This window comes from Lathyrus oleraceus, chromosome 7 (genome assembly GCF_024323335.1).
Source record: "Lathyrus oleraceus cultivar Zhongwan6 chromosome 7, CAAS_Psat_ZW6_1.0, whole genome shotgun sequence".
NCBI classification, from domain to species: Eukaryota; Viridiplantae; Streptophyta; class Magnoliopsida; order Fabales; family Fabaceae; genus Lathyrus; species Lathyrus oleraceus.
In genome coordinates this window covers 206114034-206130099 of record NC_066585.1, presented here as the reverse complement: position 1 = coordinate 206130099, position 16066 = coordinate 206114034, and the positions used below count along the sequence as shown (strand labels likewise).

Genomic DNA, 16066 nt, shown 5'->3' with positions numbered 1-16066 from the left:
CATCCAAAGTTTCATCAAAGGGGTTTTATCAAAGGGTTTTCATCAAAAAATTATCCACAGGGTTCTACCAAGGGTTCACCAAAAAGGTTCAACAAAGGTTATTATCAAGGGGTTCTATCAGAATATTATTAAAGGCGTTTCACCAGACTTTCATCAAGGGGTTCCACCAGATTTTTATCAAGGGGTTCTATCAGAATTTTATCGAAGGGGGTTTCATATAGAGTAATCAAGGTATCACTTAAGTTCAAGCCGATTCCAGCAACATGATCGGATGATCATAAGAATCATAGGAAAGTGTCATCTAGAGAGGTTGAAACTGATCATCAAGGATTAATCAAGGGGTTCCATCAGGAATTTGTTAAAGGGTTTCATCAGGGTTTTATCATCAGGGGTTCCATCAGAAGTTGTATCAAGGGTTTCATCAAGAGTTTTGCCAAGGATTTTATTAGGAGTTTTAGCAAGGGTTCTACCAAGGTATTAGCAAACAACGACCAGAGGATCGTCAGAGTTCTATCCAATTTCAGTAACATGATCGGATGATCATAGGAATTGTATGCAAATTTTACCCTGATAGGTTGAAATTAATCGCCAGGGTATTATTGGGGTTCCATCAAAGGTTGGTCTGTATGCCAATAGAGCATCAATATTGTTCATTCCTTGCGCATTCTCAGAATCCACTGACTACATGGTCAAAATTAGAGTCCCTCTATATATTTAATCATCTCCCACCATGAGAAGATAAATGCTCACCGTCATCATCCTCTCATTTTAAAGCTGATTAAATAGAGGCCGTTGTCGTACCTCAAATTTTGACTACCTTTTCATTTTAATTTTCAGCTCACACTAACACATTCAGAGTATACCGGTCATCTGGTCAAATAACCTAAAAAGTCAAAGGGAGACCATTTTTATTTTTTAGTCCCTCTTAGGAGTTGATTTTAGCTTAGGGGTATTATTTAGATTTTTGAAAAAAAAAACATAATTTATAGGAGCATGCTAAAAATGATATTACTATTAATTTTTAGGTAAGTTAGTAGGGTTAATAATTAGGATAATATGTCTTATTTATTAAAAAAAAACAATCAATTAGGGGTAGTATTTACTTCATAAAAATATAAATAGATGAAAGTATAGAACTTTTAATATTATTAATGAAATTAAATCTTATTAAAATATTAGTATTATGATTCCATTCTATCTACTTTTAATATATAAAAGTTAATTACCACCATAATTACTTAATTACCCTGATTACAATCCATAATACAGCTAATTTCATGTTCCTATAAGTAATTTCGTACTAAACTCTATTTAATACTCTAACTAAACTCTATTTAATACTCTAACTAACTCTACCATTTTATTGTTATTTATTTTATTGTTGTTGCAATCTTATCATTCCAAAATGAAATCAATATCCTGAAATCAAATTAGTTATTATTGTAGTTTTTTTGCCAAATATTATCGTTGCTTGATTTTCTTTAAATGACAAAATGAATTTTTTTTAATAATAAATATTACCGTTATTTTATTGTTGTTGTAATCTTATCATTCCAAAATGAAATCAATATTCTGAAATCAAATTAATTATTATTGTAGTTTTTTTGCCAAATATTATCGTTACTTGATTTTCTTTAAATGACAAAATGAATTTTTTTAATAATAAATATACTGATTTTTTAAGTGGTCTTTCTGAGATGTCAAACCGAGAATATGAAAAGAGGGAGAAGTAATATGAAACGGTTTGATGAAAATTAGGGTTTTATTTAATTGAATAAATTGATGTTCTTATTATTATTAATAATATTGTTATTTATTAATATTTATTATCATCATTATTAATCCCATTTACCCACTTAATAACTCAAAATATTCCAAAACTACTGACAATATTATACCATTTTAAATGTAATGGATACAGATATGCAACTTCCAATACACGTGTTTCAACCCTAAAAAATCAGTATATCCACACCTTTCACTTCAATATTTTTTGCTTATATTTGAAGCAAACTTTCCCAAAAGTAACCATCATTAATGCTCTACTTTAACATCACATCAAACCTATATCTATCATACTTTTCAATAAAGATAGAAACCAAATTTGAATAATATAATATTAATTTTTTTGAAATCTAACAAATTTATTTCATTCCCCTATAAGATTACTAAAATACAATTTTAAATTAATTCCAGGTACAATATTCTGTTTGGATTCATATATATTTTTTTTAAAAAAATCATTATGTAATTGCAATTTTTATAAATTCATTCTGTACATTGACAATATTTTTTCTTAATACTGTTTTTTTCTTACATTGACAATACTTTTTCTTACCTATTTATACTACTAAAAAATATTACCGTTATTTTATTGTTGTTGCAATCTTATCATTCCAAAACGATATCAATATCCTGAAATCAAATTAATTATTATTGTAGTTTTTTTGCCAAATATTATCGTTGCTTGATTTTCTTTAAATGACAAAATGAATTTTTTTAATAATAAATATTACCGTTATTTTATTGTTGTTGCAATCTTATCATTCCAAAATGAAATTAATATCCTGAAATCAAATTAATTATTATTGTATTTTTTTTGCCAAATATTACGTTGTTTGATTTTCTTTAAATGACAAATTGAATTTTTTTAATAATAAATATGAACCACTTAAATTGTAGGAGCGTGTGTTTCTTTATGGACATTGCAAATGAGAGAACGTTGGAAAATCTCAAATATCCAAATGCTTCTGACACAGCAACATCGGTAAATGTGTAGGAACTTGGGAAAAATATAGATACACATGCTCTAATGAAATCCCTTTAGGTTTTACGACTATATTAATACATAGGCTGATGCAAAACTTTTCATTTCCCTATATTACACATATCCACATGTTACGTAATTGCCAATTATTTTGGAGGGAACAGACGAATTTTCGTACCAAATATATATATATATATATATATATATATATATATATATATATATATATATATATATATATATATATATATATATATATATATATATATATATATATATATATATATATATATATAATGGAAATGATCCATTCTTAACATGTACCTTATATATTATATATTAGCATTTCAAGTATTGTTCCAAATTCAAGAAATGAACTTATCATGTTGAATGAGCAAAAACTGTAAGAAAACTTTATTCAAATAAAGCCATGGCAATGTAAGTTATGTTTTTTATCAGGTGAACATTTGATATTTTTATTCACTATAAAATTATATATCTTTTGTTTTATTTATAATGATGAAGATATATAATATCTGTTATATATGTGTAATTTTTTCAGATGTATGATCAAGTATGATCATTTTGAATTATAGAGCCTGAGTGAGTACTATAATAGAAAATATTCAAAATGGTAGATGAAGAATTACATTTTAAAACTATTTTGAGGAGGAAGAATGTTGCAAAAGCCAGAATTTATAGAAAGAGTGTTATTGATGACAAGAAATCTAAGAGGTTGAAAACTGCTCTAAAAGAAAACGGTACATTTGATAAAAGACGCGGCAATGACTCAACAGCTTTGAGGATACCACTATCAGAACTTTCGCCAAACATACTAAATGACGGTCGTGGTATAGCCAACGTTGAAGTAAGTCGTCAACTTCATTCGTCCTTAAAGACTAAGCCAAGTACCAATAATAATATCAGATCAAAAAGGATATCAAGCATAAACATTACCAAATTAGGAGTTAACTTATCTAAGAGGTTTGACAATACATTTGCTGCAACAACATCAAACCAAGATCCAATACCAGAATTGCAACTCAATGAGCTTTTTGCATCTGATAGTGGAGACGATAATATGAATGATGAATCTGACGGTATATTCTTAATTATTTTTCATTTGAGTTAATTTGTTTATGATATGTCATAGAATATTACAATATTCTTAACACAATAAATGTTATGTCAAAAGGTTACAGTTTAGCAACAAATTCAAGTTTTGATGAAGATGAAATGTCTAATGGAACAGATGCTATGGAAACTTTTGAAATTACATCAGGTATTTTAAAATGATTTACTATAAATAATATTTTATTATTATGAAATACAACTCATTTAACATATGAATTAAATACTATTGATGATCAGGAGGGTATTATGATATAGGGGATCCTGTCATTGAATGTCAATATTGTGGTGCAAATATGTGGTATTCGGAAAGGAAAAACAAATGTCGTCATGCGTCCAATCCTAAATTTTCCATGTGTTGTGGATCAGGAAAAGTTCAATTACCTTTGTTAAAACCCGCTCCTAAAGTTCTACAACATCTGTTGTTTGACAACGAATCATGTGAATCAAAAAATTTCCAACAACAAATTCGAATGTACAATGTTATGTTTGCATTTACATCTCCTGGTGCGAAAGTGGACAATCGATTTAACAACGGTAGATGCTCTCCCAATTTTCGTATCCAAGGTCAATCATGTCGCCGAATAGGAAGCATGTTACCGATGCCAGGTCAAAATCCACGATTTGCACAACTATATGTTTATGACACTGAGAATGAAATTGAAAACAGAATGCATGGATTCAGGTTAGATATCTATTATTTTCCAAACTTTAAATTTATTTATTTAAGAAACTTGCAATAAACTGTTTCAACTCTTTTCATTATAGGTCAAAAAGTGGAATTGATGTTAATATTGTGAGAAAACTATCTGAAATGTTATATGAACATAATGTTCATGCACAATCATTTCGCATGGCAAGGGACAGACTTTGTGAAGAAGGTGTTTCTGATTTAAAACTTCGTTTAATATCTGAACGAAGAAATGATGGAAGGATATATAATCAACCAACTGTATCCGAAGTAGCTGCTTTAATTGTTGGAGATGTCGACACTGCAGAAAAAAGAGACATTATAGTGCAAAAACAATGTGGCGAACTTCAAAGGATAGATGAGTATCATACCAGTTATTTAGGATATCAGTACCCATTATTATTTCCATATGGTGAGGATGGATATAGACCTAATGTGAGGCACCGTGATAAAGGGACAAATATTCGCCACTTCACAGACATAACACAGTCAGAACAGAACAATAAAGATATTCCTTGGGAAGAAGCAACAAAGCGAAATCGACTTACAATAAGAGAGTGGTTGGCCTTTAGAATTCAATCAAGATCTAATGAAGCACAAACATTGTTGCGATCAAGGAGAATTTATCAACAATTTTTGGTAGATGGTTTTACAATGATGGAATCAGAAAGACTTAGGTGGCTTCGAAAGAATCAGTCAAAACTGAGGGTTGATGGCGCTTTCGCTTCCATTATGGCCTTGGCTTTATTTTCGTTTATTTCGATCCCCTTCTTATGGACCACAAAGCCTAAGAAATCACCCGCCTGCACACCAAAAGCACATTTAAGTGGGTTCATTTTCAAACCAAACTTCCTCATCCTTTCAAAGGATTGTCGAAGATGATCTATATGATTTTTTCCTGAAACAGACTTAATCACAATGTCGTCAATATACACTTGCATGAAAGTTTCGATGAAATCATGAAAGATGGAATTCATGGCACGTTGGTAAGTCGCTCCAGCGTTCTTTAAACCAAAAGGCATTACTACCCATTCGTACGTTCCTATGGCTCCAGGACAACGGAAAGCCGTTTTAGGAACGTCTTCTTCAGCGATAAAAATTTGGTTATAGCCAGAGTATCCGTCTAGCATACTTAAGTACTCATGGCCGGCTGCAGAATCTATGAGCATTTCTGCCACTGGCATAGGATATTCATCCTTTGGGGTAGCCGAGTTTAAGTCTCGAAAATCAATACATACCCTAAGTTTGCCATTTTTCTTAATTACTGGAACAATATTTGCAATCCATTCGACATACCTGGTTGTGCGGATGAACTTGCATCTTAGAAGTCTTTCGACCTCTTCTTTTATTTTCGACAGGATTTCTGGTGCGAAGCGTCTCGGAGTCTGCTTTACTGGCTTCTTCCCTTCCATTATTGGCAACTGCATTTCGACCAGACTTCTGTCAAGACCAGGCATTTCGTCATAATCCCATGCGAAGTAATCTTTGAATTCTTTCAGCAACTGGACTATTTCGACCTTGAACTGGGGGTCCATTTTTGCGCTTATGTACGTTGGTCTATGTTCTGCCCCCGCTCCTATGTTTATCTCTTCTAAAGGATCCTGCGCCACCATCTTCTCGTTAGTTGACACTGGATCTTTTTCGAACCCCAGAGGTTCGTCGTCGTAAATGGCGTCAAGCTTTTGGTGTTGCCATCCGCCCATTTGGTTGGTGACATGATCTTCCGCAACGTCTTCTTGAGGACATTGTTTGTTGGAGTTCTCTTGGTTGGCTTCGACAGCCATATTTTTTACCTCAGCCTCAAGGGCCTCTTTTAGTTTGTTTTCGGCTATGTAAGCCGTAATCTTTTCGATCGCTGATTGTTCACTCGTCATCGTCAAATTCACTACCCCATCCCGTCGGCGCTATATGAGTGGTTCCCCATATGTAAGTTTCGCCAATCACTTCTTTATCCCACTGGAAACCATGCGTTGGATGTAGGTACATGGAGCAATAGGCATTGTCTGTCGTCTTCAAGTCGAATTCTGCCGGGATGCAGGGAGGTATATGAGCCAGGTTTTTGTCGAAGCTTTGGCTGTTGACAGTGTTTACCTCGGTCATGAAGTAGCTTTGGTCAGCCTCGATGTTTTCGACGATTCCATCTGGCCTCCATATGGCTATCCGCTGGTGCATTGAAGAGGGTACAACTCCTACGCCGTGAATCCATTCCCTACCAAGCAGCAGGTTGTAGTTGGCTTTCGAAGCGATGACTATGAACATTGTAGGTCTTGTTATGGTTCCTACAGTTAAGTTCACTTGGATGACTCCCATAGTTGTCCCTATCTTCCCTTCGTAATTCGACAACACCATGTTGTGAGGCTTCGCGTCCGAATCGTCTTTTCCAATCTTCTTCAGCATGTAGTGGGGCATCAAATTCACTGCCGCTCCCCCGTCCACCAGTATCTTATTCACGCCGACATTTTCCACCTTTCCTTTTATAAACAGAGGTTTCAAATGCGCTTTCATGGAGTCGTCTGGTCTTTCGAAAAAAGCGTTCTGCTCTTCGACGCATCCGTTGTTCATCACATAGTAGCAGACGGGCTTGTGTGCCATTGTTTCTTCCTCCATTTCGTCTCCTTCATCCTCAATTTCCATGACTCTATCATAGTCTCTAGGGAGAACAGAGACCACGTTGCAAATCACATTGAAGGATGCCTCTGAGTCAGAGTTAAAACTGTCGGTTACTTCATCATCTTCCTGCATCTTCTCTTTCGACGCCACCGATTCGACAACTCTGCTAGGATTGATCTGGAGGGGAGTCTCTTTCCTGCTCCTTGTCTGACGATTGTTGCTAGATTCTGCTTCGTTTGGACCATTCATGTTCTTTTTCGCCATCTCTATTTCTGCCCTCTTCTGCCTTTGGAACCTCCTCCATTGGGACCTGGACATGGGATTTTTGCCTTTGTAATTCTCTGACGGGTATGGTCTTGGCTTGTGTTTTTCCATTTCCTTCTTGCCTTCCATCGACGCGCCTCTCTGAACCTCGAACTTTCCCCATTTCTTCTGCCCCTGGGCGTCCCTAATGGGTTGAACCCATTTGTCGTCCGTCGCTTTGTCAGATGGTTTATAGGTGTTCTGGCGTCTCTCTCCGTGCCTCCACTGGTGGTGATCACTTCTCCTTGGGTCATATCTCACTGTTCCCCAATTCTCTTTCCTTTTGGTCTTATCCACCGCTTCCAGGTTGGTTGATGCCTTCCTGTCGAAGACTGCGCTGCAGCGTGGGCACAACATCACTTCGGTTTTCATCCTTTGGCACCTCTTGATGAATTCCATTAAGTTTTCCTCCTCTCTAGGGTACGCCAGCCTTTGGTACTCTTTCTGACGACGCTCTTCGCCCTCTTCGACCTGGTCTTTCTGAGATATTTCTACCATATTTACCCCAACATTTTGTTCGTCGGCGATGCTTAATTCGTTCATCTTCCTGATGAGCCTCTCTTCTTCGCCTTCGACGCCTTTTGGTGTCTGGTCGAACTCTTTCTCTGGGCAACAGCACCAAGATATGGTCCTGGGACCATGTTTGCAACAGCATTTGTTCCAATTCCTTCTGGGGTCTTCCATTGTCCTACGCAGAATCCCACTGATCATGGGCTTCGAAGGACCGTTAGCGGCTTCCGCTTTGATTTTTGTGACCTCTTCACTGAAAGGCCCCATGGTGTTGACGCAGTTGGCGATATCACCTTTCTTTGCTTTGTTAGAATCAAGGCCTTCAGCAGCCGTGTTTTCAATCGCTGGGTCTTCAGTAACCCTCCCCTTCGTATTAGGGGCATGCTCAATTGCGTCGACTGTCTCCTCATTGTTTTCTGAAGAGGCATCTCCCCAACCGCTTGGTTGGATTGTGTTGATGTCGATCTGAGAGCTTGCCGGCGCGTTGTACTTCACAAGAAAATCATATTTCCCACTTGGCTGTCCCAAGCGGTCCCAATTCTCCTCTTGTCGAAACTCCACATTCTCGACAGCATTGTCACCGTCCTTCTTGTCGAAACCTTCAGTAGTTTCTATTCTTTTCTGGCTTGCGAGATCATCAGTAATCTCGACCATGTTGACATTTGCGTCGAAGCTTCCAGGGGCTTCCACCATTTCCAAATTGCCATCAGGAGCAACTTCGGCCTCCACCATGTTTACGACGGATGGTTCAGCGTAGTGGGCTTCGACTGCTTGCATAGGATTCGAGTCGATCTTCATCTGTTGTTTTGGTTTGTCACCAAACTTCAGCCTTCCGTCCCGGATAGCATTTTGAACGAGATCCCTGAAAAGGAAACAACGAGACGTCTTATGGCCCAGAAAATTATGGTATTTACAAAAACCTCTCTTTTTCTGTTGTTCCATAGGCGGTTCTTTAGCGCCTGGTGGTTTTATTAATTGACCATCTTTAACCAACAGATCGAAGATTTCGTCACATTTGGTAATGTCGAACGTATAAGTCCTTTTGGGGAACTTATCGTTGGTTTCGACTGGGTTTCCGTTCGACGGAGTTAGTACTTTGCACGAATAAGGTGGCCCTTGTTTTAGTTCTTCTAGGTCGATTTCTTGTTCGTCGAAGCTACTTGGTTCGTGTTCGTCGAACTCATCATCTTGGCGAACCCCTACGTAGGCTACCCTCTCTTTTTTATTCTTATTTGCCCTGAATTTTTCGTCCCTTAACCTTTCGACCTGTCTCACTCTATCCGCTAATTGTGCCATATCCCTCAGATACTGGGTATCTAGTTTCTTCCTTATAGAATAGTCTAGTCCCCCTGCGGCCATTTCGACCAACTCATGTTCTGGCACTGGGGTGAAACATCTAGCCTTTAGCAATCTGAACCTATTTAAATAATCATCTATTGGTTCGGAGTGTTTTCTCTTGACACTGGCTAATTCTTTCAGACTTATTTTTGTTTGTCCCATGTAGAATTGTTCATGGAACAGCCTTTCTAATTGGGTCCACGTGTATACTGAGTTTGCAGGCAAAGATGTAAACCAAGTAAACGCGTTTTTTGTTAAGGAACTAGGGAAATATTTTATTTTCAAATTTTCGTTACGGGCTATCTCCCCTGCCTCGATCAGGTAACGTGCCACATGTTCTATAGTGGACTCACTAGTGTCCCCTGAGAACTTTGTGAACTTAGGGACTTTCCACCTTGGTGGCAATTCTTCTTGCAGAATATATTCTGATAGTGGGGATGCGTAACTAGGCCTTTGTAAACCCATGTTCATCCCATTTTGTGCCATTATCGTTTCGACCATGGCTGCCAAATTATTTTCGACAGGCGGATTATTATACCGCATCCGTTGTTGCAATACAGCATCCGCGTCCTGGCCTCTCTGGATTACTATCCTTCTAGGCTCTTGTGGAATGGGGATTTCGACACGAGGCTGTTCGACTACATCCTCTCGGTTTCTGACGTTCGTTTGAGGATTGTCTAACGGTATCTGGTTTATCGTAGGTTCTTCTTGGACCGCTACCGCTGGGTTATGAACCACTTGTTCTCTGTGTCGAGTTTGAGGGACTCCAAAGAAATCAGCAATGCGCGTCATTTGCGCTGCCAACGCTTGGTTTGTTTGAGTGGTGTTCTGTATCAGTGGATTAAACACCGCTCCCATTTGTTGCGTCAACATTTGGACCATATCATGATTACTCTCGTCCATCTGCTGTCTAATCACTTGCGCCGAATTATTTGTTATCGGCGGCACGTAAAGTGGTTGTTGATTCAGTCTACTCACGTTTCCACCATATCCTGACCCTTGTAAGGGTGAAGACACGTTGGCCATCGAGTCTGAATATATTAACGGGGAGTTATGTAAATTTGCCATCACCGAAGTTGGCATTCCGAAGGGTTGTTCCCTACCAGGCGGAGGCATGGTGAAATTCGTTACAAAAGGCCTAGAAGTGTTTCCCACAGGGGGGGGTGTCCCAATGGGCATTTGTTGTGCCCTGAAGGACGAACTAGGCGCGTTTTGTGACATCGAAACCGCTGGTATCGACCCCGCTGACGAAGGTACAGCCTCTGACACAGGAACCGATCCTATATTGCCTTCTGTCGAAGGGACAGGGTTAGATACTGGGATGGATTCGTTAGGATTATTTGGCTGGTTCGCCATTTTCCTTACTCTTGTTCTTTTAGGTATTTCTACTTCGGATACGGCTAATTTACCGCTTCTCAGTCTCATACAAATGAAGGACAGATTTTGACTAGCGATTATCTAACTTTCTAAAATTTTTTGCACAGTCCCACTGGGCGTGCCAATTTGTTTACTGTGAATTTTGGCGAACAACCTCTGGTTTACCAAAACTTGTAGAGTTGGGTTACTTGCAGGATCAACCACACAAATCCTAGGACATGTGCAGATCTAGATGGTCTTGAAGATGTCTAAAATCACTTTCATATCTTTCATTTCTGTTCTCTAAGTGTTTTACGTCGAAATATGTTGATTACAATGTTAAGTGGATGTAAATTTAACAAGATAAAGTAAATGGCGGAAAATAACTGACGAAATGTAAAGTGTCGAAAAGGATAAAGTGCAGAAAGATAAATGACTGGAAAACATAAAAGAGATTTGTAAAGAACTTTGAACTTTATAAAATAAACTTTGAAGGAATTGGTGTTTGTTTACACATACATTTTCCAAATATGACTCTTTTCTCTCACACGGGTACTTTGAGTGTTTTCAGGAATTTTGTATAAGTAATTCTTCACACACTTTTTTAGATAATAACTACCCTATATATACACAAATAACATAACTGTTATTAACGACTAAATCCTAAAACTATGACACATGGCTCTCCTCCTTTCGCCAGATGCTTCCACGCGTCTTCTGCCAAACGTCACAACCTTTTAAATTCAAATTTACTTTTAAGTCGAAATGACGTCTTCCTTCAGGATTTTTGTCGAATTATCAACATACTGCAATGTTCTCCCTATCTGTCAAAAGTGCTTTTCCTAGGTGCAAACATCTTTGTCGAAATGACGAAACTTCCATTTTGTCGAAGTGTCGAACCATACTTATTAATCAAATCGTTTCAACCCATGTCATCATTTGTCGAAAAAATCATTTCTTACACCAAATCTCATGGCGTCGAAAACGCACGTATACACAAGTATCACAATTTGAATGAATATAATTCAAATGGAGAAACGCACGGGTCAAACACAGGTAAGAGGGTTGTGCTACCTTCTTCATACGTTGGTAGTCGTAGATATATGGATCAACTATACTTTGACGGAATGGCAATATGCAGCTATGTCGGATTTCCAGATCTTTTCATTACATTCACATGTAACCCCAACTGGCCTGAAATTCAGCGTTTGCTTGGTTCTGTTCATCTAAAAGCATCAGATCGTCCTGACATCATTTCAAGAGTCTTTAAAATGAAATTTGATGAGCTTTTGTCTGATCTCACAAAGAAAAGTCTATTGGGGAAAGTTCTTGCATGTGAGTAACTTATTCCATATTCAATTAATCGTATTGTTATTTTCAAATTTATCATTCGTGTGCTGACTATTGTATATATTTTATATATTTATTTTTATAGATATGTATACAATTGAGTTTCAAAAGAGAGGATTACCACATGCTCACATCTTAATTTTCCTCCATCCATCTAACAAATATCCAACTCCAAGTGATATTGATCGCATTATTTCAGCTGAAATACCTGACCAAGATACCAATGAAGAGTTGTATAATTTGGTTAAAACTCCCATGATTCATGGCCCGTGTGGATTTGCAAATCGATATTCACCGTGCATGAAAGATGGAAAATGTTCTAAATATTTTCCAAAACAGTTTCAGCCCGAAACAATTGTTGATCAAGATGGGTTTCCAGTATATAGAAGAAGGGACAATGGACATACAGTTCTTAAGAATGGAATTCAAGTCGATAACCGGAATGTTGTTCCATACAATGCAAAGTTGTTGACAAAGTACCAAGCTCACATAAACATTATATGGTGCAATCAAAGTACATCGATTAAGTACTTATTCAAGTACATCAACAAAGGTTACGACAGAATCACCGCTGCCATTGTACCAAATGATGATGGAACTTCCAACCAACCGCATAATATTGATGAGATCAAACAGTATATTGATTGTAGGTACGTTTCTAATATATCACTTGAAATATGATGTCATGCAATTTATCTATTTCAACTAAAAGTGTGCAATTTTTCTTTACATGCATGGTGTAGAAAATTTTATATGTACACTGTTTTGACTATATGTGTTATAATAAAATTTATATATTCTGTCTACAATAATCATTCTATTAATTTTAAATCCATTGCCTTTCATTATATTATTTGTAGGTACGTTTCTCCGAGTGAAGCATCTTGGAGGATATTCTCCTTTCCAATCCATGGTAGAAAACCAGCTGTTGAGATACTGTACTTTCATTGTGAAGGTCAAAATTTGGTATATTACACTGATTTTGATCGTATCAATACAGTTCTGGAAAAACCAAGTGTAACTGAATCGATGTTTACATCATGGTTCGAAGCAAATTGCAAGTATCCTGAAGCACAAAATTTAACTTACAACAAATTTGTTTCAAAATTTGTTTATGTTAAGAAAAAAAGAGAATGGAAACCCCGTCAAAAAGGTTACACAATTGGTAGGCTTATATGGGTTCCTCCAACAACTGGCGAATTGTACTATCTTAGATTGATGCTCACACATGTCAAAGGCCCCCGCAATTATAATGATATAAAAACAGTGAATAACGTAAAATATGATACTTTCCGGGATGCCTGTTTTGCTATGGGTTTTATCGGCGATGATAGAGAATTCATTGCAGCTATTAAAGAGGCAAATCATTGGGGTTCAGGTCAATATTTGAGATTACTATTTGTTCACATGTTATTATCAGGCAGCATTAACAGGCCAAGACATGTATGGAGTAAAACATGTCATCTCTTAACTGATGGAATACTATATGCTCAACAGCGAATTGCAAACAATAGAGGTATTATTTTTCCTATATTGTGAATTTTTATTATATTTATTTGTTTGATTCTTAAAAGTAAATTTGTTTTATAGTTTACACTTATAATTACTATTGTATAAAGGTTTGAGGTTGTCGGATGAAGAGATAATGAATTTAACATTAATTGAAATTGAACGAAATCTTCAAAGGAAGAGCCGAAGTCTAAAGGAATTTGCTGGAATGCCTTATCCAAGTGGATATGTGGTTGAGCAGTTGGGAGATAAGCTCATATACGAAGAGCGGAGTTACAATCCAGCCGAACAATTGCAAGAATACAATAATTTGTTCTTAAATCTTACAGGTAAATATGTTAAATGTTTGTAAGTTTTGTCATAATTTTATAAAGTTAACTTTTAAAGTATGATTTTATCTTACAATTTTTTTTAATGTATAATTAATTTATTCACTGCATGTTTGCTATGTATTTTTTTTAAGTTAGATGAGCAAAGAGGTGTATTCAAGCGAATAATGGAAGCAGTAAACAATCAACAAGGAGGCGTATTTTTTTTGTATGGATACGGTGGCACAGGGAAAACCTACATGTGGAGAACTCTAGCTTCCTACATAAGATCAAAGAAACAAATTTGTTTAACTGTTGCTTCATCGGGCATAGCTTCACTACTATTTCCAGGAGGTCGAACGGCTCATTCAATGTTCAAGATTCCAATACCTACAATGGAGTCTTCTACATGTAATATCGACAAAGGTAGTGATCGTGCAGAGCTACTAAAAATGGCAAAGTTGATAATTTGGGATGAAGCTCCAATGGCACACAGATTTTGTTTTGAAGCGTTTGATAAAACCCTTAAAGACATAATGGGGCGTTCCAATTGTTCTGACAAATTATTCGGAGGGAAAGTAATTGTATTTGGTGGAGATTTTCGGCAAATATTACCCGTTGTACCAAGGGGCAGCCGTTCAGATATAATACATTCTACAATAAATTCATCATACATCTGGGATCATTGTGTTGTGCTGAAGCTTACAAAGAACATGCGACTCCAACAAGCCGGCAATACTTCAAGTACATCTGAATTAGAATTGTTTTCTAATTGGATATTAAAAGTTGGCGATGGGAAATTAGAAGAACCTAACGATGGTTACACGGATATTCCTATTCCAAATGATTTCTTAATTTCTAACTATGATGATCCACTAGAAGCCATTGTTAGTGAAACATATCCGAATTTTCTTAACAATTACAAGAATCCAGAATTTTTGCAATCAAGAGCTATATTGGCAGGAACAATTGAAACGGTTGACATCATAAATCAATACGTTTTGGGATTCATACCAGGTATGCGTTATCCATTGTAAACATATTTATAGATACATTCATATATTTATATGTACTAACATAGATTTATAATAATAAAATTTCAAAAATTTTCCCAAAGGTGAAGAAAAGGAATATTTAAGTTCAGATTCTGTAGACACTTTTGACGGTGAAGGAAATGAAGCTTTTGATGTTTTGACCCCGGAATTTTTGAATACACTTACAACTTCCGGTCTACCTAACCACAAGATTAAATTGAAGATTGGGACCCCTATTATGTTGCTTCGAAACATTGATCAACCTGAAGGTCTCTGCAATGGAACAAGGCTTATAGTTACAAGATTGGCAAACCACGTTATCGAGGCAAATATTATATCTGGAAAGAATATTGGAGGGGTTATCTATATTCCAAGAATGGATATGACTCCAACACAATCTCCGTGGCCATTCAAAATGACTAGAATGCAATTTCCCATAACTATATGTTATGCTATGACAATTAACAAATCTCAAGGTCAGTCATTGAATTATGTTGGATTGTATTTGCCTAGAAGTGTATTTAGTCATGGTCAACTATATGTTGCAATATCAAGGGTCAAAAGCAAAAAAGGGCTTAAGATATTAATCCATGACAAGAATAACCATCCATTGAATTCTACAACAAACATCGTGTTCAAAGAAGTTTTTGAAAACTTATAGAACGTAAGTTTTTCATTAGTTATATTATATCAACAAATGTCGTTGTTTATTATTAGAATTTTATTGAATGAGTTGTATAAAATATACATTATGTTTTAACATTTGTTTATATGGATGTAATTGTTTTTTACAGGGTAATGAATCATCACTTCCTAAAAGGTTGCGGGCAGGTTTTGTATAAACCCAGTTTTTTAAGGACCAAAGAATTGTACGAAGTTAAATCATTTTTGTTGCTGGACTTATTTCTCACAATTTTAACTAAAATTGTGAACCTTTTGTTTCAATATCTTTTGTTGCATTAAACCTTATTGTATCAATTGCAATTAATTTTAATATTTGGTAGTATTCATTACTATATTTTAAAACAAATGAGGTTCTGGTATTTCTTTTACATGGTTTATGTATTTTGGTTAAATAATCATTTATTATGAAGGTTAATATTTGCGCTTTTATACCTCAAATTAGTAACAGATTGGAAAATTTCATCCATTACTAAAT

The 16066-nt window shown here is 36.1% G+C and overlaps 1 protein-coding gene across 1 annotated transcript; it reads left to right on the top strand.

The window, feature by feature from the left end:
- Positions 1–3398: 3398 nt before the first annotated feature.
- On the top strand, positions 3399–15568 carry LOC127102947 (uncharacterized). Its single transcript, XM_051040260.1, has 10 exons — positions 3399–3867; positions 3963–4049; positions 4139–4583; positions 4667–5301; positions 11703–12041; positions 12142–12706; positions 12917–13572; positions 13676–13894; positions 14033–14890; positions 14991–15568. The coding sequence occupies exons 1-10, from the start codon at positions 3399–3401 to the stop codon at positions 15566–15568; spliced, it is 4851 nt and encodes a 1616-aa protein (XP_050896217.1).
- The last annotated feature ends 498 nt before the right edge of the window (positions 15569–16066 follow it).